This window comes from Cyprinodon tularosa, unplaced genomic scaffold (assembly GCF_016077235.1).
Source record: "Cyprinodon tularosa strain WSP-4 unplaced genomic scaffold, ASM1607723v1 ctg152, whole genome shotgun sequence".
Classification (NCBI taxonomy): domain Eukaryota; kingdom Metazoa; phylum Chordata; class Actinopteri; order Cyprinodontiformes; family Cyprinodontidae; genus Cyprinodon; species Cyprinodon tularosa.
Window position 1 is genome coordinate 227303 of NW_024038354.1, and position 25554 is coordinate 252856.

Consider the following 25554-nt stretch of genomic DNA (forward strand, 5'->3'; position numbering starts at 1 on the left):
GGTGTCGGATCTCCTTTATTGCTGCCAGGAAGCTGCAGCTGAAACGCAGCGCTTACTCTGAAAGGGTATGACTTGTTAAATGTTTTGATTGACCGTTTACCTGTGGAAGATCAGAGAGCTGCTTTGCTGAGGCATGAAGCGGCAGTTTGTTCTGCTCTTCAGCTGAGCAACACCAAACGAAGAGGATCTTTACTCTGGTAAGTTTAAATCTGCAAGGTAATCTGGGATTTTTTTCTTTACCCTCTTAAATCTTTTAAAGACTAAAGTTTGTTTTAGGTTTTTTTTTTTTTTTTGCAAAGGGGAACTCTTGCTCCTCTATAACATTGAAAAATACCAGACATGTTGCAGAATTCAGGAAACTGATCAAACCAAGAATCAAAATCACGGCTTTTTGTCAGAGTTGCTGCAGTTATCAAGTCTTCCCAAACATCCTCAGCTGGATTAAGGTGTGAACTTTGACTAGGCTGTTTTTACACCTAAACATCCTTTGATCACAGCTGAGTGCATCCAGCTCTACTCATTGATGGCTTTAGTTTTTGGATTTTTAGATCAGGTCCCGGATCCTGCACAACCAAATCAGATGGCTGGACTTCCATGCATGCAGCAAAGTTCTACAGAATCCGGTTAATAACCCAGTGATGTAATCCAGGTGCATTGAAGCACAAGATTAATCTAAAAGCTGCAGCATTTCAGCCCCTAAAATCTAATGTTTGTTAAATCCTCAGAGGCTTTTTCCTGCCTAGGGTTGTGCTACATTTCTTATAATTTGACTTAGGAAAATGGCTTCCTTTCCTGAAAAGGAAAAACCAGTGTATGAAGGAAATTACTCTGGATAATCACTAACCCTGCTTTGTGAAATGGGACCTCAAAGGTCCTGGGTTTTATTTAAATCTATCAGTAAAAAGGGACTTAATAAATAAAACCTGCCTTGTCAAAAATCTAGCAGTTAAGAGAGGCACATTTATCCAATTTATGAACTGCTTAGTGTTGGGCTGTCACGTAAAACATCACTAGAATACTAAATTTAGTTGATGACAAACAGTGGAGAAGTTAGGAGCATGAATACAGGCTATGGATACTTGTGTTTGATCATTTCAATTACCAGGACAAGATCTGAGGAAGGATGTTCCTCAGATGAAAGAAGGAAATGTGTTTAAGCATTAACAGAATTTATTCCAGTCATGGTTAACGAAATCATTGCGAAAAGCACAAAGATCCGGCCTTCTATCTCAGGTCCTTTTTACAACCTGAGCTGAGGAACCAGCGACGCGTCGGGGCTTCTACATGCTTCTCAGTTCACCCAGAAGTCAGCCAGCAAGGAGGTGCTTCTCAAGCTGCAGTATCCCTCCTTTCTCCTCCACGCTACAGCGTTACCGTATAAGGTGATGCTGGAGCCTCTCTGGTCATCAAATGTCATCATAAGAATATCCATTTGGCTGACTTACACAGAAAGTGAACAGATACAACAATAGACACATAAAACAGTTAATTAAAACAGAAAATAAACAGAAAAATTGAGAATACACTAATACTAGAGATGGTAATTACTGGCTAAGATTTTTAGAATTTTAAGAATTTCTGAACAAAATTAAACAGGGAAACAGATTTACAGTTTGGTGGTTGGACTTTAAAGATCCTTTCATGCATGCACATATTCATTTTTTAAATCTTTCTTTCAATTTAATTATCCAATTTAATGCTGTAAATGTGCCCTAACTGTACAGTTTTTTTTGTGTTTTTACCGAGTAATAATACATATGATGTTTTTTCCAGCTTCAGACTTCTTCCAAACTACGTTTCGGGGGAGTTTTGTCTGGATGGATCAGTTCGGGTTGGAGGATGGTGAGGAAGATGAGATGCTTCAGTACATAATTGAACAGAGTCTGCTGGAGAGCAGCAGGAAGAGGGAAACGGTCAGAGCGTCCCCAACAGGAGACAAGATGGGGTCAGTTGAGAAGGACAAACCCGAACCTAAGATGTTCTGCTGGAGGGAAGAACCTCCATCATCGAGTGTCTCTAACAGAACAAACCAAAAGGTTTCCAACTGAGGAAACTAATGCAAACTAATTATATAATAATGTTGCTAAGATGATCCCTATGAGAAATAAGCAGACAGTTCACAACACATGTAATCTTAAATAACACTTAAATAACCCATTTTCTGATAGCATTTACTTAAAAATAGTCAGTTACTTTAACACAATAGTTTCATGTTTGCAGGGTAAGACATAAAACAATCATGTTAAAGTAACTAAATATGATTAAGTAAATACCAAAAGTGGTTGCATTATTTTTTTAGGTGTGATGTGCATGCTGCCTTGCAATAACTGACAGTTTTTTAATGTGTGCCAAAACTGTGCCGTCCATAGTCAGTTTTGTGTTAACTTAATTAATTTGTTTGGATCACGGCTTTTATAAAATCCAGAAAATTGCAGGTGTATAAGATTTCTGACAAAATGACAAATACTTTAAAACTGAGAAAAGCAGTAGAATGTTGCAGAGTGAGGAAAAGTGGTCCCTATGTCCTCCAGCAGTCTAAGCCTATAGCAGCATAACTATAGAGATAGCTCAGGATAACCTGAGCCACTCTAACTAGAAGCTTTATAGAAAGCAGCTTTAGGTACTAATCTCATGTCTGTGAGTAACCATCTTAAACACCTAAATATTCCATAAAAAAGGCGCAATTTATAAGAGATCCGGAATAGAAGTATCTGGATGCATCCTCTGATTTAAAACCAGAGTTTCTTTGTTTTCATCCAGCAATGATTTAGCCTCCTCAGACATCTCCAAGATCTTCTCCGCGATTAAACAAGGTAAAGCAAGATGAAAACACCCCTGACATCAATTATAATACGAATAACTACTATGAATAATTTGGTAATATTTCAGTAAATAATCACTCAACCTTTCCTCCAGGTAATGAGAGGCTTCTGAGGGATCTGTGCGTCAAGCTTAAGGACAAGTTTTTGCAGACTGACAGCAGAGGATGGACTCCGCTCCATGAAGCAGCAGTTCAGAGCAACGAGATCATCCTGGAGCTCACACACAAAGGTTTGGATGATTCATAGCCAGCCCAGCTTACTCAATAAGAACCAATACTTTGCTGCAGCAGCATAATTTGTCGTTGACTTTGAGTTTGATAGTCAGTTTGTTAAGCATGAAGCATCAAACCATGTGTTTGTCATCTGCTTTGATTGAGAGTCCCATTAGCTCCTGACTGAACACAGGATGTTCTGTTCTCTTTCATTTTCATTGCAAAATGGCTCTTATTAAGTAACGTACACAGCCACCTACATGCAGACATGCAAACATAAACCGTAAAAGCGCAATATGGAATAAAATAGTAGTATCAATAATAATCAATCAGTTCAATACATAGATAAAATAACAACATCTTTCATTATCATTGCAAACAACTAAGTTGGAAAGTTCCAATTGATCCGCTAACACAGGGGTCTGCAACCTGTGGCTCTTTGGACCCTCTTAAATGAATCATAAAGGAAAAGTCGGCTCATATTCAGAATTCAAACTTCTGAAAGTCCTTTAAATCTGAAATTATTCCATCCTGTTCAATCAATGATCAGTGTTTTTAATTCAGAGTAATTTTCATGTGAATGTGCTTTACTGGAGGCATCCATGTTTGTCAAAGAACACTACTGCCACCTACTGGTTAGTGACGTCACGGTGCGGTATCGGCTGTTGATCAAGTCCCAGTGCTGTATCTGGTGTTTGTCACAACGCGCTATTATCCAAGTCACCTTGAAAACATTCTTCTTCCAAATGTTGGCTACATATTACGTATGCTCTGGTGAATTTCAATGGTGAAGTCCTCTGGAATTCTTCAATAATTGTTGTTGATTGCAGATGTGTCTAGTAGTTCCCATTGATTTAGCTTGTAAAGCGGGGAGAATGGCGCTAGGCTTACCGCAGCGTGACGTCACTGCTGGAAGATGGCAGGAGGGAGGGGTTACTATATTTGGGCAAAAATCCCAATATCAGTGATCATGAAACAAATAATTATCTTTATTTGTTTTTACTGATTAACGCTAAATTCACTAACATATTAGTTTTAGGTATAGATAATGATCCATTCCTTCAGAGGAGAGAAGGGAAGTGCAGCTCCTGTAGTTTGAAGTAACTTTCTCTGGGAAAGATGTAGATTCTGCACAGGAGACAAAGAAAATATGATTTGTTTAGTTAATTCAGCATGATTACAGTCTCTTGTTACTCCTTATAATTTCATCTGATCACAGAATCTAATTTTTTTAATGGCAAATTAAGACCTTCAGGTTTCTGTCACTGCTGGAAGATGGCAGGGGGGGGGGGGGGGGGGGGGGGGGGGGGGGCAAAAATGGCCGCTCCCAGGCTCAGTGATCGTGATGAAAATTATTGTTTTTATTTTTTTTTACTGATTAACGCTAAATTCATTAAATCTCAGTGAACGTGTTAGTTTTAGGTATAGATAATGATCCAATGATTATTCCTACCTGACTGGACTTTTCCTTTAATAGTGGCTTAAAATTATATAAAGAACTAAATCATGTACTACAAGAGCAATTTTTTGGTTTTTTTTTTATAAAAAATATTGGAAAGCACCACAAATATGTTTCAGAGCGATTTTTCCTTTAATTAGCTCAGAAACTAGGTGTTTCATTATTATCATTTTTGTTTATATCAAATACTTCCAACAGAAAAAAAATCAAGGCTTCAGTTTTATGAAGTTTTATATTTATCCTTATATTAAAAGCAAAAAATACAAATAAGCTCTTGGTTGTTTAAAATAGCAACAGATTTCTTATGGCAGATATTTAACAAAAATAATAGGTGGTGTTTTTTATTTAAAAAATCATGTGGTATATTGGGGCTGTAAACGAGTTTTATTTGGCTGGACTCAAAATGGATCTTTATATATGAAAGGTTGCAGACCCCTCTTAGTTTTTGCACCATTGCTACAGTGTGGAACATGCTTTACAAAATTCTGTTACCCACCACAACACTTCAGAAGGCATCGTAATATACAAAAAACACCAACATTAACATGATCATTGCTGCTTCTGAACTCAATACTGTTTTTATTGCCCTCTAATCTCAAAAGGTCCATATAATACATTCAGTGACACCATGGATCTAAATAACAGCTCTCTGTATTTGATCAGCCCCTCATAACTTTAGGTCCAACAATAACATTCCTGGTAAATGTAAAAAAAAAAAAAATAGAAAAGAAAAGAGGACCTAAACAGCTGCCCTGTGGTACTCCACAAGGTAGCCATTCACAACATAACTCAAGTGGAATATACCGGTAAATAGAAAACCTCTCAAGTTCTGAGTAACTAATCCTAACATCTGATTAATATAAGAAAAAAAATGTAATAAAAACAAGTAAAAAAAGACAAAAGTTGTGGGCCAAGATTTGTAGAAAAATAAATCAGAATAGAAATGAAAGAGAAACTTGACAAACAGATTTTTCGATGCAATAAAATAGTTTCTAATCGGGTAAGGGGCCGATAGAGCAGCTCACACAGCTCTAAAGCGGCTCAACCAAACCTGCTCCAGCTAGCCTACAGCTTGGCTTGGCTTATTAGTTTAAAGTCGTAGGGAAGTAATATTTAAATGTCAAATCATTCTGGCTTAAACATGTATATAAATTTATTCTTTATCAGAGGATATTGTCCTAAAAGTTAGAAAATTGCTATAAAAAAAAAAAATTCTGTCTTAAAATCTGTGTTTTTTCCCCGTTATCTTCTGCAGGCCAGTTAGTTCTACGTCAGCCTGAACACCTAAATTCAGCCAATCATATATCAACGGTCATCTGTCAATCAAATGTTTTCGGTCATAGCATCTTGATTTATGTGTCACAGCTAATATACGCAACGGTTGAAATCAGAATCCTTTCCTTTCCCATTGAGTTCCGTCCCAGTGTTCACGGGGATGGACGTCTGTGTCTTCGGCAGGCGTAGAGCTAACAGAACTGGCAGCGTTGCGAGGCAAGGGCTCAAACATGTACGGCTGGAAGCCTTCTACACCAAACCAAGCTTCTGCCGCCCTGGCGTCCTCTTCCACAACATCTTCGTCCCCGCTTTCCTCCTCTAAATAAAAAATGGATGACGGAGGAGACTCATCCATGACCTCCGACACTAAACTCTCCTCCTCTTGCATGTTTCCGCTGTCCATAGCGTTCCTTGACAGTCAGTGTTGGGAAAGTTCTCTTTCTACGTGAACTAGTTCAAAGTTCAGTTCACACATTTTAAAATGAACTAGTTCAGTTCATAGTTCATAATTCAAAATTTTGAACTAAGTTCACAATTCCAAAAAATGAACTAGTTCATAGTTCTTTTTTTTTTTTTTTTTTTCATATATTGCTCAATTACATCATAGCCTACTGTAGAACCACAGACAGCAATTATTTTATCAGTTGTAACTCTGAAACTGTGCGTCAGATTTCATCTTCATATCCAGTTTTGAATCCTTATCCAACCAGGGTTTACATTAGCATTGAGGGGACAGCATTTCCCCATTGTTACTTTAATGCTTTGTTGCTGTCCATTCACTTCACACTAGTAGCAGCTGCAGCTTTCACCCCTACAGTATATTCTCAAAAACATCAGGAAAAATGTGCTGCTTGAATTCAATTCAATTCAATTCAGTTTATTTATATAGCGCCAAATTCACAACACATGTCATCTCAAGGCACTTTACAGTTCAACCAGATCATACAGTCAAATTGATACAAAGTTTTCTATCTAAGGAAAACCAGTTGATTGCATTGACTCATTGACTCAAATACAATCCCTCACACTAAGCATGCTTGTAGCGACAGTGGAGAGGAAAAACTCCCTTTTAACAGGAAGAAACCTCCAGCAGAACCAGGCTCAGTGTGAGCGGCCATCTGCCGAGGCCGACTGGGGTTCAAGGAGACAGAAGCAGAGATACAAAAAGCAGCTGTAAAAGGCGGCCCCGTCCAGGAAACACACAGCCAGGCAGACGAGCTCCAAGGCAGCTCCCATGCCAGAGGATGAAGAGAGCACATCCACCCAGCCACAGCCAGAGAAACAGGACCACACCTGAAGACAGGCCGATCTCCAACATCTACAAACAAGGGTGTTGATGGAAGCAGCACAGCTGATGTTTCTTTCCTGGATGACGTCACAGCCAAACAGGAACAGACGAGGCAAAGCTACTCTGAGGAAAAGCAGAGAGAGCAGAAGGTTAGAGATTGAACTAACAGATTCTGCAGAATAGGAGAACAGAGAGAGAATGAAGCAGAATGATGAAATGGGGGTCCCTATGTCCTCCAGCAGTCTAAGCCTATAGCAGCATAACTATAGAGATAGCTCAGGATAACCTGAGCCACCGTAACTATAAGCTTTATCAAAAAGGAAAGTTTTAAGCCTAGTCTTAAAAGTAGACAGGGTGTCTGCCTCACGGACTAAAACTGGTAGATGGTTCCACAGGAGAGGAGCCTGATAACTAAAAGATCTGCCTCCCATTCTACTTTTAGAAATTCTAGGAACCACTAGTAAACCTGCAGATTGAGAGCGAAGTGCTCTGTTAGGAACATAAGGAACAATCAGATCTCTGATATAAGATGGAGCTTGGCCATTTAAGGCTTTATATGTGAGAAGGAGGATTTTAAATTCTATTCTTGATTTAACAGGAAGCCAATGAAGAGAAGCCAGGATAGGCGAGATATGATCTCTCTTTTTAATTTTCATCAGAACTCTGGCTGCAGCATTTTGGATCAGCTGAAGGCTTTTAACTACAGTTTGTGGACTTCCTGATAGTAAAGAATTACAATAGTCCAGCCTTGAAGTAACAAATGCATGGACTAGTTTCTCAGCATCACCCCTGGACAGGAGATTTCTAATTTTTGCAATGTTCCTCAGATGAAAGAAGGAAATTCTAGAAACCTCTTTGATCTGGGATTTAAATGACAGGTCCTGATCAAAAATAACACCAAGATTTTTTACTTTATTATCTGAAATCAGTTTAATCCCATCCAAATGAAGTGACTGACTAATCAGCTTCTTTTTCAGAGACTCTGGTCCAAAGACTATAACTTCTGTTTTGTCTGCATTCAGAAGCAGAAAGTTAAGAGTCATCCAGGTTTTTATGTCTTCAAGACATGCTTGTAATCTATGTAATGGGTTAGCTTCATCTGGATTTATAGACAGATATAGCTGGGTATCATCAGCATAACAGTGGAAATTAATCCCATGCTGTCTAATAACTCTACCAATTGGGAGCATGTATAAAGTAAAGAGAATTGGTCCTAGCACTGATCCCTGTGGTACTCCACAGGTAACCTTTGAGTGTGTTGAAGATCTATCATTAACATAAACAAACTGAATTCGATCAGATAGATCAGATTTAAACCAGTCTAGTGCTGTTCCTTTAATTCCAACAAAATATTCAAGTCTTTCTAAAAGAATATTATGGTCAACTGTATCAAATGCAGCACTGAGATCCAACAGGACGAGCACAGATACAAGTCCATTATCTGAGGCCATGAGAATATCATTAGTGACTTTCACCAGAGCTGTTTCAGTGCTATGATGAGCTCTAAAGCCAGACTGAAACTCTTCAAAAAGTTCATTATGGTGTAAGTGGTCGCAAACTTGTTTGGCAACTACTTTCTCAAGAATTTTGGATAAGAAAGGAAGATTGGATATAGGTCTATAATTAACCAAGTCATCTGGGTCAAGAGACGGTTTCTTAAGCAGAGGTTTAATTACAGCAACCTTAAAAGCTTTAGGTACATATCCCTGTAACAGAGATAGATTAATCACATCTAAAATGGAGGAGGAGATCAAAGGGAATACCTCCTTAAATAACCTGGTTGGAACTGGATCTAACATACAAGTTGAAGGCCTAGATGAAGACAATAATTTTGCTAATTCAGAAAGTTCAACTGGATCAAAGCAGTCTAAACCCGGTTCAGATTCCATGACTACCTCAGGTACAATCGCGGATAGAGGAGTGCTTATGATCTTATTTTTAATAAGATCAATCTTATTTATAAAGAATCCCATAAAATCATTGCTGCTAAGAGCAGGTGGAATGGACGGTTCAACAGAGCTATGGCTCTGGGTGAGTTTGGCAACTGTATTAAAAAGAAATCTAGGATTATTCTTATTCTCCTCTATTAATGAGGAGAAGTATGCTGCTCTTGCTTTACAAAGGGTCCTCTTATACAGCAGTAAACCATTTTTCCAGACTAGGAAGGACTCTCGCAGGCCTGTGGAGCGATATTTTCTCTCCAGTTTCCTAGCATTTTGCTTCAAAGTACGCAGCTCTGCATTAAACCAAGGAGCAAGCTTTCTATTTTTAACGGTTTTCATTTTCAAAGGAGCTGCGTTGTCTAAGGCAGTACGCAGAGAACTAGCAACCCCATCAACAAAATCATCAACCTGTGAAGGGGAATAAGCTATGCTTTTGCACTCTGCAGTACTGCTCAGCGACACAGAGGAGAGAGAAGGTGAAGCCGATTCTTTAAAATTTATAACTGCACTATCTGATAAAGATCTACTAAAATTGAACCTTCTTTTGGGGGAGGAGAACTCTGTTAAAGTAATCCTGAAGGTTATTAGAAAGTGGTCAGAGAGGACAGGGTTGTGAGGAAATACTGTTATTTCTTCACATTCTATGCCGTATGTCAGCACAAGATCCAAAGTATGAAGATGAGAATGCGTGGGACTATTCACATTTTGAACAAAGCCAATAGTGTCTAAGATAGCATTAAAGGCTGCTCTTAAGCTATCGCCTTCAATGTCAGCATGGATGTTAAAATCTCCCACTATGATGACCCTGTCAGTATTTAATACCAAATCAGAAAGGAACTCTGAAAACTCATCTAAAAATTCAGAGTAAGGACCTGGCGGACGATACAAAGTTACAAAAAGAAGAGGTTTTCTTGCCTTGAAATTTGGATGAGGGAAATTAAGGGTTAAATGTTCAAAAGAGTTGTAGGTATTAACTGTTTTGGGAGTAATCAGTAAGTCAGACTGGAAGATTGTTGCTACTCCTCCTCCTCGCCCAGAACTTCTGGGTATGTGAAAATTTAAATAGCTTGAAGGAGTTGCCTCATTTGTGCTCACATAATCCTCTTGCTGCAGCCAGGTTTCTGTAAGGCAAAACAAGTCAATGTGATTATCACAAATCAAGTCATTAACTAGCAGACTTTTAGAGGAAAGCGATCTTATGTTAAACAGACCGCATTTAATTGTTTTAACTTTTTCCCCACTTGGAGTTATTTTGATTTTAATTAGATTATCATGATTTACTCCTTTGGGAATCTTTGCTAATTTATTAGATTTTGGTCGTGGGCAAGACACTGTCTGGATGGAGTAAAGAGTGGGTAACAGTAGAGAAGCTGCAGAGATGTGTGTTAAACTACAACTCTGCTTCCTGGTCTGCACCCTGGGTGGTCAGGGTTTTGAATGGTCTTTTTAATGAGGAATTATTAAAAGAAAAACAGGAAAGTAGTCTTTAAGGTGCAAATGTTTTTTAATTTTAATAATTTTTTCCATTTGAAATTCCATTTCAGTACATATGCCGTTTTAGATTTGCTTTGGATGTTACTGAAGTGCGGATTTTTTTACTGAAAGCCGGCGGGCAAAGTTTGCAGAGAAATGTAAGATTGTTGCCATCATCCTCACCGACCACCTGGTCATAAACCTGTTTTAAGTGATCATACTGCTGCTTTGTCGCCTCCACGGTAGCCTCCATGCTGCTGTGGCTTCCACGCTGCATTTTGTTTTGATGACGCACGCGGCTGTAGGCTACGAAGCTGGTAGCTGGTGTTGCCAGATTGGGTGTTTTCCCCGCTACATATTAAGGCCTGTTTACGGTGTGATTTAGCCGGGGTTTCGCCTGGAGGGCTCTATAGAAATCTGGCAACCTATTGAACGGAGTTGAACTGAGAGAGCGTGCCGTTCACAGACACCAGAATGAACAAGTTCACAATAACCTTCATCAGGCAGTAATGCAGTACGTTCAGTTCACGTTCGCTCAAAATATGAACGAGTTCATGAACTTTCGTTCAATGAACGCGTTCAGGCACAACACTGTTGACAGTGTCGTTTCTAAGTCACCAATATAGTGCTACTTGGTCCCAATGGAATTTCCCATTGGGAACCTACTAGGGATGGAACGGTTTATGAAAACCGTCCTAACCGTTCGGTTCGACTGTCTCGGTTTGGTTCGCGCGCTGCTCCTTTTTCTCATAGGCGAAGCGTGTACACTCCAGAGCAGAAGGTGGCGGTACTGCGACCAAAGCCAGCCTACAGTAGTAAACAAGAAGAAGCGAAGCAGCGTAGCCGGGTGTAGCAGAAAAAAATCAGTTGTTGTGGAGAATTGTGTGGGTATGGCGAGTTGGAAGACGCGCCAGCAGCACTTTATAGGTCTGCTGTATGGGACCGCTTTGCATTTAGAGTGACCTACGATGACGGCGGAAAGAAAGTTGTGGATAAAAGTGCAACATGGTAAAATGGTAAATGGCATGTACTTATATAGCGCCTTTTTTCAAGTCAGGAGACCTGACCAAAGCACTGTACAATACACTCATTCACCCATTCACGGACACACTCACACACTGATGGTGGCAAGCTACAATGTAGCCTCAGCTGCCCTGGGGCTCACTGACAGAAGCGGGGCTGCCGTACACTGGCGCCACCGGGCCCTCTTACCACCATCAGTAGAAAATGCGGGTGAAGTGTCTTGCCCAAGGACACAACGACAATGAAAGTCAGGCTTGAACCGTGAACCCTTCAATTTCAGGGCAAACTCCTACATCCAACGCCACTGTCGCAACAGTGTACAAGCATTGTGCAACACTTTTTGTTTATGCTAACGGCAACACGACCAACATGTCAGGCTAACAATCAACATATATCGAACCGAAAACCGTGATCACGAAACCGTGAACCGAACCGAACTGTGGATTTTGTGAACTGTTCCACCCCTAGAACCTACTAGCACTAAGTTGCTAACTGGTTGGCAAGATGCTTCTGACAAACCGGCCACAACCAAACATGCTTGCGAACCTTTCTCCACAATAATCCCGCCCCCTTGATAAATGACCAATCACATTCACTTTATTCGCTCGTGTAAAGTCGGGCACCACTCAGGAGAATTCAGAAATGCAACCTTTGGAAAAGTCGCTTCCCTATGACTTTAATAGTTGTTACCGTAAAAACTCAACATTGAAAGTTATTATGAAAAACCTTTTAGTTATAACTGTATTTGTGTGACTGATGCAATGATTCTGCTGCTATAAAAGATGAATTTATTTCAAAGGTATTTTACCAGTAATAGGAAGAAATGAGGAGTTGATTGAAAGAGTTCACCTGTTCTCCAGCTGCAGGTCCAAACTCTCTGGATTGTCGGACTCTTCGGGGCCAGACGCCCCTCTACCTGGCAGTAGAACAGGGTCTGATTGAAAACGCCTCATTCCTCATGGAACATGGAGCTCAGCCGGACTGCCAGGACCAAGACAAGGACGCCCCGCTGTTTGTAGGTGGGCTGGTCTACATGTCATCAAGCAGCATTTCTGTTTGCTAAGATCACAAAAAAGAAAATATTAAATATATTTTATAATTGGATATATATTTATTTTTATATTTATTTATATTATTTATTTATATATATTATTTATTTATCCATTAAGTTATTGACTTAATTGAAAGATCCTAAACTTTACCTTTGTTGGGTTGAAGTATTTTCAGCTGCAGGATAGTCCTTATAATGGTGTCTTGGCAGTGATCTATGATGGTGAATTAGGGCCATTCAAAGACGGGGGGAAAAAATGGAATTTACATTTTTGAGTTAAATTTGGCATATTTAAGAAACTTGAGTAAAAACACACAAATGTATGAAATTAAAACATACATGCATAAGAGAGAAAGTAGCAAATTTGCAAGATTTAAATGTGTAAATTTGGGGAACAATTAAAGATTATAATTCACATTCAAATATGTTACATGAAGCACATGCAAATGCATCATTAATTGGGGGCTTTACCAATGGAATGAAACCGTACAATGGCCTCCTCGTTAGTTTTTTAAAGTAAAAATTAACGATGCAATAAATTTTCATCAAGCATTATAATCTTGTAATTTGTTTTTCTTTTACACGTAAATTTTCTTGTTTATTCTCATAAATATGCCACTTTAAAGTAAAATAAAAATAAAATTTCTTTCTTTTTTTTCCCCGTCTGTGAATGGCCGTAATACGCTGTCATGGTGATCAATGTGCATGGACTGGTAGGCACCAGAACCAGTTCATGAAGAAAGGCTATTGCTGACTGGCACCACCCGATCCGTGCAAGCAGATATTCATCCAGGTCTCCATAAATAATGTAATTATGGTACTAAAAGTACTTATTTTTATCCTTATCACTAAAGAATACATTTAAACAGCTTCTCTGACGTCATCATGGGACATGCTCAGAGCAGTCCAGCAAAATCTGATTAAACCCAGTTTATAATTTTTTTCCAGTTGTTTCTTTCTTTGGATTACGCCTAATATATTCCATAATCTAAAAAGTCAAAAAGACTAGATTTATGTTTAAATCCAAAGCCTAAAAAGTTAGCTCCTGGAAGTAGCGTAGCATCCCATTTCCGGTGCAGATCGGGAACAGAAGATAAATCAGAAAGGATTTTAATCCATTGATTTTCTCAGGAACTACTGTAGGATTTGTCCTTTCCTGTGTTTATCGCCACCAGGGGGCGTATTTCATTTTAAGTTCTGATTGTTTGATGGGGGTGGGGTTATTTAAGGTCAACCATGATTCTGTTCAGCTGTCATTAATGAGAGGAGGCAACAGTTTTCTATGGTGTTTGGTTCAGATCAATGTCAGATTTATGTATTTATCTAAAAGGCAAGTAGTAAAACTATGGACATTGTTGTTACATGAAATGACTTTATTTTAAGTCGAACTAAATATCGGCATTATAATCTTTATTAAGCGCAAGTAAAACCGAAGCCTTTCAGGAATAACAAGCAGTAGCCTAAAATATAGGATTTTAGCCGCTTCTAATACATTATTAACCTTTAACACAATATAGTTTAGCAGGCTTAGTATTTTTAAGGAGGGAAAATGTAAAATAGGTATTTTTTACAAATTAAAATTGAGGGTAAACCTGATTTATATCTGCTTACGCAAATGAGCCATTGGTATGGATCGTGTTTCCGGGACCGATCAGATAGTGACAAGAACAGCTCAGTCCGCCACCTACTTGGTGGGAGGAGTCAGACTTTTAGCCATCTCCTTTTATTTATTAAGAATTCAAATGTCAAATAATCAGGGCATTCTACTAAAGAGTATCACTGCTGCCACCCTCTGGTTTGGAGGGAAAATGCCTGGGCTGGACATTGATTAGCCACCTTCTAACTCCGCCTCTAAGCCTAAGGCTAAGGTTAAATGATGCAAATTTTCCGCAGAAACATCTATTTCGAGAATAAAGTCGTTATATTGCAAGAAACAAGTTGTATTTTCTAACAACTCTTCCCAGAAGCCCTTTCTTCCCTAAAATGTGGAGCATCATGTGAAGTTCTACTTTAGCATCGGTTTGACAAATCAGGAAATCTTTTAGCAGCAGCATCAAACTGGGCAGCATGTCAAAGTGGACTCTGGTTGCTGATTGGTGGAGCTGGTCTGACGTCATCTGCTGGGCGGAGCTCCAAGCTTTCTTTCTGAAACGGGTTGTTGAATGATGACTTTATTCTCGTAATTTTATGACTTTATTCTCGAAATAAAAAAACAAAAAGGTTCTCTAGCCTGGCCCTAATACTCTGTCGTATTTCAGAAACCAATGACATTTTATGACTTTATTCTTGTGGTGTTACGACTTTATTCCCGTAATTTTACAACTTTATTCAAAAAATAAAAAATAAAAAAAATCTCTAGCCTGGCTCTAATATTCTGTCTTACATTTATTTAGAAAATAATAGAAAATTCCTTTATTGTCCCACAGGGGAAATTTAGTTGTAAGAGCAGCAAAGCGACAGGCAATCTAAAAGGGTATAGACATCAAAAGGTTTATGTGAAAAAAACAGAATAAATGGAAAAATAAAAGGTTAAAATAAAAGTACAACTACTGTACAGTAATAGCAGAAAGATGTTAAAAGTAAAAGAAGCTTAAATAATCCGTAAACTAAGTATAGAAAAAGCAGCAACAGTATAAAGGGTCGGTCAGAAAAGCCCAGGTCTGTTTCCAGCCCATCTCTGTGTTTGTCCTCAGCCATCCGCTCAGGCCGGGCCGACCTGGTGAAGCTGCTGCTCCTCCGCGGCTCCAGTGTGCACCAGGCGGGCTGCCACGGTCGCCGCCCCCTCCACGAGGCGGCGCGGGTGGGCAACGTGGAGCTGGTGAAACTTCTGCTGGAGGCCGGGGCACGGCCGGACCCACGCAGCAACTACGGCTTCACGCCGCTGGCCCTGGCAGCTCAGGGAGGACACCAGGAGGTGGCAGAGATCCTCCTGAGGAAAGGTGAGGTGCTGTCATTAGACTGTAGGCAGTGATGGGACGAGACTAAATGTACCAGGGGAGCCAGGGTGGGGTCTGCCTCATTCATAGGGGCAAAGGGCAAAATAATAACACACATGAAACTAGGGGGAATGCATTGTTTAGCATATGAAGTATAATAATTGAACCAAAAAGCCAAGCTTGCTTACCTCAGATCTGTTCAAAACTTCAAGTTATCCTGCACACAGACAGACACACAAAAACTCGCCTAAAAACAACCTCCTTGGCGGAAGGTTATCAGTGCATTTGGCCTTAATTTGAACAGGTAGACAAGATGATCTGCCAAATAAATTATGGTATTTTATGGAAGAAAAACAGTCTCTTTGGAATCTGCCTTTTAAACACTGAATTTTTTTACACACTGAATTCCTTACGCTGAAGTTTTATCTGGTGAAAATTCAGCAGCAAAAAATGTGCGAACTCCAAAGTAAAAACTATTTACTTTGGCCTTTTTGGAAACACAGGAAGGAGCAATCAGCTAAGTGAGCTTAGTGCTTGGAAAAAATCTTTCATTCCTTTAGAGACAGCATGAAAAGTCAGCTGAGTACAAAACATAGAGAGGAAAACAAGAAGAAAAGGGACAAGAAGAGAGGGACGTAACCTAGAACAGATAATGGATGTCTATTCTATTAACATTTCTCTATCTGGATAATGGGTCTGTTTCATGTGTTGTCTTCTCAATTCAGAGGGACCCCTGCCTGTCTTTGCCTAGGGCCCCAAATTTCCTAAATCTGCCCCTGCATGCACAGAGAGAAGAAACAAACTCCATAGAGAAAGGATTTAAACAGTGCTTCCAAATGCACCAAAATATCACTTTCTTTCTTTTTTTTTTTTACAAATATTTCTTGTTCCTTTGTGTAATTTCCAAATGTCTTCACCTCCTCTCTGCCTTCTAAAACAATTCTAAGCTAAAGGATAGATGCAGATGGATACAAGAGCCGTTCATTTCAGTAATAGAGCCTAAATACAAGGCAATGAAATAATTATTCAGCCATTCTTTGTATTAAGCGTCCATCTTTGGATCAGATCGTGCTCTATGTGTTGAACTCCTTTGTGAAAGTAAAAACATCTGTGATCTCAGCAACTCCTCTCTTAAGGGGAATTGGAGCGGTTCTAGACAGGGGCCAACGGGGGCCAGTGCCCCTGTAGATCATGTCCTGGCCCCTGTACTGAAGACATAATACTAAAAGAAATTCTAATGATGATCTGCGCTTGAACAGACATGGTTACTGATAGGTCCTTTGGATCTATTTCATTTTACTGATTATTGAAAATCAATAAGGTGACAGCTTCTGTGGTACTGAGATAGGATCCCAGTTTTCCATCTGCTAAATGTTTGTTTTCAAACAAAACAATAAAAATACAGCTGAATTTATCAGTTTTTCTTTAGTTTGAATTCAGATTTTATAGAAAACTGTAATTTTAACTTGAATTATGTCAAAAATATGTAAATTATGAATGTTCATTGACCTAATAAGGCATAGAATTTTAATTAAACCTAATTGAATAGAAATTTCCCTTCATGCAGCTCTATTAATATATTTGAATGACTTGCCCTGTTTTTTATTTCATGCTTTTCTTATCCCATAAAAACACGCTGGCCCCCTCATGGCCCCCTGGTACATTTGGTCTAGAACCGCCACTGAGGTGAATATTGGAATTTCAGCGACACTTTGCTTGCTGGAGCACGCCACGCCTCTTAGAAGCACATTGTTAGAAAGCTAGAAGTAAAATCTGGTCCTTCCTGCAGGAGCAGACATCTTCTCTCAGGCGGACGATGAGGCCTCCGTTTTATACGAAGCCGCTGCTTCTGGAAACCCGTCCATCATCCGCCTGCTGCTGGAACACGGACCCGATGCCAACATCTCCAACCACACCGGACACCTGCCGATCCACCGGGCTGCACACAGGGGACATCTTCAGTGAGACTTTTCTTTTACCTCATGTGTCCTTTTATCAAACCTTTTATGCGTCCAGTTAAAACGGCAACATATGATGCATATCTAGAGGAGTGCACCTCACTCCTGTTTCAACTTTCTCCTTTTTTGTCCTTCTGAAAGAGACATATAAAAGTTTTTCATTTTGGATTTTATTGTTTACTTATAGTTTTCCACCAAACCTCTTTAAAATGCTAATTTTGTGTTGTGGCAGCTTAGGAAGGCAGAAGAGTGGCTAAAATCTTATTAATTGTAAAAATGTACGTACATTTGCACAGTTCTTTTCAACACATGGACGCCATTTTACTTTTACTTGACCTCCCTCGGTCTGAAGGGATCATTTTATGGGTTGAAGGGCACTTCCCCCTAGCTCTTAAATTATTGGGACACACTACCTTCACACCCGAGTGCTAGGGCCCAAAACGAGTCCAAGTGATAGAAATGGGACAGGGCGAAGGTTTCACAGTAAATATCAGGAATAAGGCAGAAATATTTGTAAAATAATAGAAGTCAGTAGAAAGACCTACAGATAGAGCCGCAGCGACATGTGTGCGTTTGTTTTTCCAGGTCATTGAAGCTGCTGCTGCCCGTCACCAACATGGCAAACGTAAACAACAGCGGGATCAGTCCACTTCATTCGGCGGCTGCAGAGGCACACGGCGATTGCATCAAGGCGAGCGTTTGCCTTTAATGAGATGATGTCTGTTACAAAGACTCGGTTTTACTCTCCAAACCCACCGGGTCGCTGATGTACGGAGCCCCTAAAGGGACACGGAGGGAAAGAATAAACTTTTGCGAGATCCCACAATACTTTTGCGGGATCTCGCAAAAGTATTGCGAAATCTCACAAAAAATAAACTTTTGCGAGATCCCACAATACTTTTGCGGGATCTCGCAAAAGTATTGCGAAATCTCACCAAAAATAAACTTTTGCGAGATCCCACAATACTTTTGCGGGATCTCGCAAAAGTATTGCGAAATCTCACAAAAAATAAACTTTTGCGAGATCCCACAATACTTTTGCGAGATCTCACAAAAGGATTGCAGGATCTCGCAAAAGTATTGCGAGATCTCGCAAAAAATAAACGTATACTTTTGGGAGCTTGCAAAAGTTTATTTTTTCCGAGATCTCGCAATACTTTTGTGAGATCCCGCAATACTTTTGCGAGATCCCGCAATAGTTTTGCGAGATATTGAGGGATCTCGCAAAAGTTCTTTTTTTCCCCTCCATGTCCCTTTAGGGGCTTCGTACCAATAACCTGTTTTATAGTGTTTACAACTAATAACTCAGAATGCATGAAAATTACAACGGTAAAATGTTTACCAATATAAACATGTTAGACATTGTTGGAAAGCTCAGATTCTCCACAGTTCAACCACCTAGTTCATTTTATGGACACAGTGAGCACCAAAGCGCAGTTAACACAGATATAACAGCATGTCCAAATTTAAACATGACAAAGCAGCCACAATAGCATCCCTTTGAAGGCGTTCAGAAGCCGTTTTATAAATCCAGTCTTCCATTTTTTATACTTCATTCGTCCTTAAGGGTCCACAGATTAAAGGTAATCCAGAATATTCGTAATAAAAATATTCCATGATGCAAAAAATCGCCATATAACATCCGGTTGTTGACATCAGAAAAGTTAGCTGGTCATAGCTAATGCTTAGACTCTTGTTCATATTTACTTCCTAATACTTATTTCCTCAGTTGTTTGGTGTGTTTTTTTATATCGTCATCTTACCAACAAGACAAAAGTGTCTTTGTATGACGCGATTTGAGTCAGGGACAGCCCATGAAGTCTAACAAGCGCTCCCTGCCTGTCAGCCAATGAGTAGAGCGATATTACGCCTCATAGAGTCCTGCTGTGATTGGTTCAGACCATGTGGGCTGATTAGCTTTATAGTCAATGAAAGAATAATCTGCCCTTAAGGCTGAAAAAAAATACAAGTCAGAAAAGCCACTGGGGCTTATTTTAGCTTTGCAGTTTCACTATTTTTCATAGATTTTTATGTTACTGTAAGTTTATAAATGTTATATTTTGTTATACACACTGATTCGGAGATAAAGTGGAAAATAATTGCTTCATAAATGTTTTGTGGACATCAAAATGCTTCAGTGTTATTCTATGGGTCAAATAGTTGAGTAAAAGCATTTGACACCAGAAATTCAGGTCTGAAATGTTCTGCATTTGTGGTTGACATAACAATGAGACCTGCCTTTTCTCAAGCAGGTCTTTCTTACTACTGTTCAAAAAAGATCTATTATTTTTGATAATAAAAATAAACAACATTGAGTCATGTTTGAACTGATGCAGCTTAGCCTGTGTTCTACTCACACCATTTTCATTTATATTTTCAGAAACTAGAATGTGTTGGCTTTCAAATAATGTATCTCATCTAAGATGAACTGGAAAAAGTTTGTACAGTAAATAAACCGTCCTTCTGAGATTGAGCAGAAGTTATCATGTACTGACCTGCTCATTAGGAGATCTGGGAAGCTAAAACATGTCTCCTCAAACCTCCCATCAGGCCTTGCTGGATGATGGTTATGACCCCAACTTCATGCTCCACCCTTGGATCCGCAGGAATTATGATGACGAGAGGAAGTCGGCTCTCTTCTTCGCTGTTTCCAATAATGACATGGCGTCGGCGAAGCTGCTGCTGGAGGCAGGCGCCATGCCCAACCAAGACCCTGTTAAATGTCTGCAGGTAACGCTGTGGAGGTGTCTGATGCAGAATTAACAGACCCAAGAAACTGAATCCGGGTATTAAAATGTTGGGATCTAACTAAGAAAAATTTTTATTATGTCAGATGTGGATATCATTTAGTTATGTCTGAGGTTGGAAATGGAAAGCAGCTCTATGAAGGTTATAATTATCATGAGGTGAACTCATAGTTTAAGCCCCTCCACCCCAAAATAAAAACAGTGCAACAGATTGGCGCCCCCTGAAGTTACTTAAAGGAAAAGTCCGCTCAGCAAGGAATAATCAATGGATCATTATTTATACCTAAAACTAATACATTCGCCGTGATTTCATGGATTTAGCGTTAATCTGTAAAAAAAATACAAATAATTTTCATCGCGATCACTGCACCGCACCGTGACGTAACAAACCAGTAGGTGGCAGTAGTGTTCTTTGACAAACATGGATGCCTCCAGTAAAGCACATTCACATGAAAATTACTCTGAATTAAAAACACTGATGATTTATTGAACAGGATGGAATCATTTCAGATTTAAAGAACTTTCAGAAGTTTGAATTCTGAATATGAGCGAACTTTTTCTTTAAAGGGTTTGTTTTAGTGATGGAGGATTTCATGTCCTGTGTCATTTGTTAGGTTAACACGACTCAGTGACAATAATTTCCACACTTTTTCTGATCGCTAGAGATTAATTTTTAGCTCAACATGAGAAAAAAGCGTGAGGATGACGAGTGTGTAATTGATTTACACGACACAGCTGAAATATGGATATTGGCAAAAGCTATTTGTAATCTTTCCTGTTCATTCTGGCTATGATTTTCCTGACTTGTAATTGTTTTTTCTGCATGTGTGAGGTGAAAGTTGTTTGTATTGTTTCAGAGAATAAGAATGCGGCCCTGGCCCATTTAATCATGAGGGAGAGTTTATTCAACATTTTACTGTTTTTATGTTTCACTGTTTTTGTATGTGGAGACCTTCACAGCTCTTTGTGGAATTTGTAGAGTTATTATTGTTTTTTTTTAAAGGTTGCACTGCGACTAGGCAACTACGATCTGATCAACTTGTTGCTGCGGTACGGAGCCAATGTGAACTACTACAGCCGAATCAACGCCACGCATTTCCCCTCGGCGCTGCAATCCGCTTTCAAAGACGAGGTAGCTGGAGAAAAATGATACCAACTGAATGTGGTTTTCTTTCACAAACTGCGTTTTTTTTTTTTTTTTTTATGTCCGTCAGGTTATTCTCAGGATGCTGTGTCACTATGGTTACGACGTAGAACGCTGCTTCGATTGTACCTACGGCAACAGCACCCACATTCCTAAGGACTACGAAGGATGGACCTGTTCTGTGATCAAAGACACTTTGGTAACAAAAAATTGATATAAATTTCAGTTTATCACAGGCTGGAATCATCAGGGATGAGCTTTGATGACTTACCATTAATGGATTTCCTGATTTTAATCCTTAAAGCAACACTGTGATCTAGGCAGGGGCAGATTTAGGAAATCTAGGGCCCTAGGCAAAGACAGGCAGGGGGCCCTCTGAACTGAGAAGACATCACATAGAACAGCCCCATTCTCCAGATAGAGAAATGTTAATAGAATAGACATCCATTATCTGTTCTAGGTTGTGTCCCTCTCTTCTTGTCCCTTTTCTTCTTGTTTTCCTCTCTATGTTTTGTACTCAGCTGACTTTTCATGCTATCTCTAAAGGAATGAAAGATTTTTTCCAAGCACTAAGCTCACTTAGCTGATTGCTCCTTCCTGTGTTTCCAAAAAGGCCAAAGTAAATAACCCAGTCCTTCTTTTCACTGTAGACAAGCCATGATCTGCTTATCTGTTCTCCATTTTTCATTTGGATGAAATAATAGCTGCATGAATCATGACAGCAGACAAGATAGAGGAGAGCAGGAGGCGGGGTTACCAATCTACTTGCTCTGGAGAGCAGAGTTCGCTGCTTTTAGATGTTGTCTCCAAAGTCTCCAGTAGCAGAAAAAAGTCTCTAGATTTGGCGCTAGGAGTTTTTTTAGGAATCAAAGTGCTAGAGGGGTCTGAAAAGAGGCTAAATACAGGTGCTGGTCATAAAATTAGAATATCATGAAAAAGTAGATTGATTTCAGTAATTCCATTTAAAAAGTGAAACTTGTATATTATATTCATACATTACATACAAACTCATATATTTCAGATGTTTATTTTGTTTAATTTTGATGATTACAAATGACAACAAATGAAAATCTCAAATTCATCATATCAGAAAATTAGAATATTACTGAAGACCAATAAAAACAAAGGATTTATAGAAATGTTGGCCAACTGAAAAGTATGAACATGAAAAGTATGAGCATGTACAGCACTCAGTATTTAGTTGGGCCTCCTTTGGCCTGTATTACTGCAGCAATGCGGCGTGGCATGGAGTCGATCAGTCTGTGGCACTGCTCAGGTGTTATGATAGCCCAGGTTGCTCTAATAGTGGCTTTTAGCTCTTCTGAATTGTTGGGTCTGGTGTATTGCATCTTCTTCTTCACAATACCCCATAGATTTTCTATGGGGTTAAGGTCAGGAGAGTTTGCTGGCCAATTAAGAACAGGGATACCATGGTCCTTCAACCAGGTACTGGTAGCTTTGGCACTGTGTGCAGGTGCCAAGTCCTGTTGGAAAATGAAATCTGCATCTCCAAAAAGTTGGTCAGCTGCAGGAAGCATGAAGTGCTCTAAAACTTCCTGGTATGTGGCTGCGTTGACCCTGGACCTCAGAAAACACAATGGACCAACACCAGCAGATGACATGGCACCCCAAACCATCACTGACTGTGGAAACTTTACACTGGACTTCAAGCAACGTGGATGAAGTGCCTCTCTTCTTTTCCTCCAGACTCTGGGACCTTGATTTCCAAAGGAAATGCAAAATTTACTTTCATCAGAGAACATGACTTTGGACCACTCACCAGCAGTCCAGTCCTGTTTCTCTTTAGCCCAGGCAAGACGCTTCTGACGCTGTCTGTGGTTCAAGAGTGGCTTGACACAAGGAATGCGACAGCAGAAACCCATGTCTTTCATACGTCTGTGTGTGGTGGTTCTTGAAGCACTCACTCCAGCTGCAGTCCACTCTTTGTGAATCTCCCCCACATTTTTGAAGGGGTTTTGTTTCACAATCCTCTCCAGGGTGCGGTTATCTCTCTTGCTTGTACACTTTTTTCGACCACATCTTTTCCTTCCCTTCGCCTCTCTATTAATGTGCTTGGACACTGAGCTCTGTGAACAGCCAGCCTCTTTAGCGATGACCTTTTGTGTCTTGCCCTCCTTGTGCAAGGTGTCGATGGTCGTCTTTTGGACAACTGTCAAGTCAGCAGTCTTCCCCATGATTGTGTAGCCTATAGAACTAGACTGAAAGACCATTTAAAGGCTTTTGCAGGTGGTTTGAGTTAATTAGCTGATTAGAGTGTGGCACCAGGGGCCATCAATTTTGAACCTTTTCACAATATTCTAATTTTCTGATATGATGAATTTGAGATTTTCATTTGTTGTCATTTGTAATCATCAAAATTAAACAAAATAAACATCTGAAATATATGAGTTTGTATGTAATGTATGAATATAATATACAAGTTTCACTTTTTAAATGGAATTACTGAAATCAATCTACTTTTTCATGATATTCTAATTTTATGACCAGCACCTGTATAGCGACTAAAGCGCTAAGTTGGCAACACTGCTCTTTGCATGGTTTGTTTTCAAATGGTTTGCTGCTGTCTGTTTGGACCTTTCTGAACATGTGCAGCAAATGGACTGATCCAATATGGTGGACACTGAAGGGGGGGGCTGAGACACACTTAATGTTATCAGCGTTCTGATGGCATTTTAGCCAAAGGATTTTATCAAAAACAGAATTAATGTGCAAAAATAAGGAATAGTTGTATTAACCACACATGGAAACAGAGTTTTAGAAAGAATCGTCCATTTTTACCTTTTTTATGCTTATTTTCCACAGTTTATTTTACAGAAAGACGATGTTTTACCTGCACACAACCACCTGTTTTGATGCACAGATTCACATGATGATGATTTTCACATTAAGAGTAATGTTTCTCTGTCAGTGCAGTTCTGTGAGGTCATCACCGTCAACTGGCTGAAACACCTGTCCGGCAGCGTGGTTCGTGTGCTGATGGATTACGTCGACCACGTGACCTTTTGCTCCAAACTGAAGGTGGTTCTGATGGAGCAGAAGCAGTGGTCTGATATCTGCAGACTACAAGGTGACCGAACTTTAGCAGTGAGCTGAGAAAGGAGAAAGAAATCACGGATCTGATCCCTTTTCTCCGTCCCCAGAAAACACGCGGTGCCTGCAGCATCTCTGTCGCCTGAGGATCCGTCGATGCCTGGGCCGTCTCCGCCTCCGATCGCCCACCTTCATGAGCTTTTTGCCTCTGCCGGAGCGACTGAAGGACTTCATCCTCTACAGGGAATACGACCTGCTGCCCAAACAGAGAAGCAGCTATTAATGAAAAAGAGTGTTTTTGATCTTTGGTAAAGCCTACTAACACAAAGTGCTGCAAAAACTTAAAATCTAAATAAGTATTTTTTCTTAAAATACGTGCATTTTGTCTTGAAATGAGGAGGTAAGTGAGACACTTTGCCAATAGAACATGATTTCCATTTAAAATAAAAGTAACAGCATGGTCTTATTACAAGTGCATATAATCTAATTATTTTATTTTAAGAGTAAAAATACTCTGTTGGCGAATCGTCCCATTAACCTAATAAAGTTGAGAGTAAATACTATTGATTTAGTAAATTTGTACTTATTTCTAGATATTTTTTGCAGTGCAGTTCTGCAGGGGTGCATGAGCTACAAATACAAATCTGAATAGTGTGGCATGCATTTACCTTGATGAACCTAAAGTTAATCCAGAGCTAAAGCTACCATCTGTGTGGAATTTAATCTGTTTAGATAAAACTGCTCTGTTTCTGCAGAGATTCCTAAAACAGCATTGCTCCTAAATACCTAAATTAAATAAAAATGTAAAAAAAACAAAAAAAAACTTTTCATGTTCTTCTTTTATTCCTATTTAATTTTTAATTATTACCTTTGTTTTACAAAAGAATGTTAAATAAATCAACATTACATTTTTTTTTTCCAAAGTATTCGCTTAATTTGAGGCATATTACAAAAATGTTGCCAGGAAAAGTATTTTTTTTTTTTTTTTTTCCAACACATTCGTGCTGAGTTTGAATCCAGCGGTTGCGTCCTATGAAGGCCACATTCATCGGCTGATTACGTCCTAGCGCGGCGCCGAAGTCCGTTGGGATTGGAAGTCTCCTCGTCATGCATCCTTCTTTTCCCCGTTTTGTAGGACAGGTCTGCTCCGTGATCAGAGACAAAAGGAAAAT

The 25554-nt window shown here is 39.5% G+C and overlaps 1 protein-coding gene across 4 annotated transcripts; it reads left to right on the plus strand.

Moving 5' to 3' along the window:
* On the plus strand, positions 1–24674 carry LOC119779847 (dynein heavy chain 12, axonemal-like). 4 transcript variants are annotated; one of them, XM_038279668.1, is made up of 13 exons: positions 1–197; positions 1774–1945; positions 2761–2813; positions 2917–3051; positions 12356–12514; positions 15240–15485; positions 17272–17443; positions 18026–18131; positions 19991–20170; positions 21191–21319; positions 21402–21530; positions 24266–24419; positions 24493–24674. In XM_038279668.1, exons 2-13 carry the CDS (start codon positions 1818–1820, stop codon positions 24663–24665), a joined length of 1764 nt encoding a protein of 587 aa, XP_038135596.1. In that variant the 5' UTR covers positions 1–197; positions 1774–1817; the 3' UTR covers positions 24666–24674. The 4 variants fall into 4 exon arrangements, with proteins under 4 accessions (XP_038135596.1, XP_038135598.1, XP_038135595.1 ...); XM_038279667.1 differs by lacking the exon at positions 1–197 and adding an exon at positions 1129–1382 and having other exon boundaries at positions 1774–1842; XM_038279669.1 differs by lacking the exon at positions 1–197 and adding an exon at positions 1166–1382.
* The last annotated feature ends 880 nt before the right edge of the window (positions 24675–25554 follow it).

What these genes read in the sequence shown, in the direction of transcription:
- LOC119779847 (XM_038279667.1), top strand. Translation starts at nt 1,285, where the DNA reads ATGCTTCTCAGTTCACCCAGAAGTCAGCCAGCAAGGAGGTGCTTCTCA. An exon ending in GCACACAGGGGACATCTTCA is followed by an intron (nt 17,444 to 18,025) that starts GTGAGACTTTTC and finishes TTGTTTTTCCAG; the next exon opens with GTCATTGAAGCTGCTGCTGC. An exon ending in CTGTGATCAAAGACACTTTG is followed by an intron (nt 21,531 to 24,265) that starts GTAACAAAAAAT and finishes CTGTCAGTGCAG; the next exon opens with TTCTGTGAGGTCATCACCGT.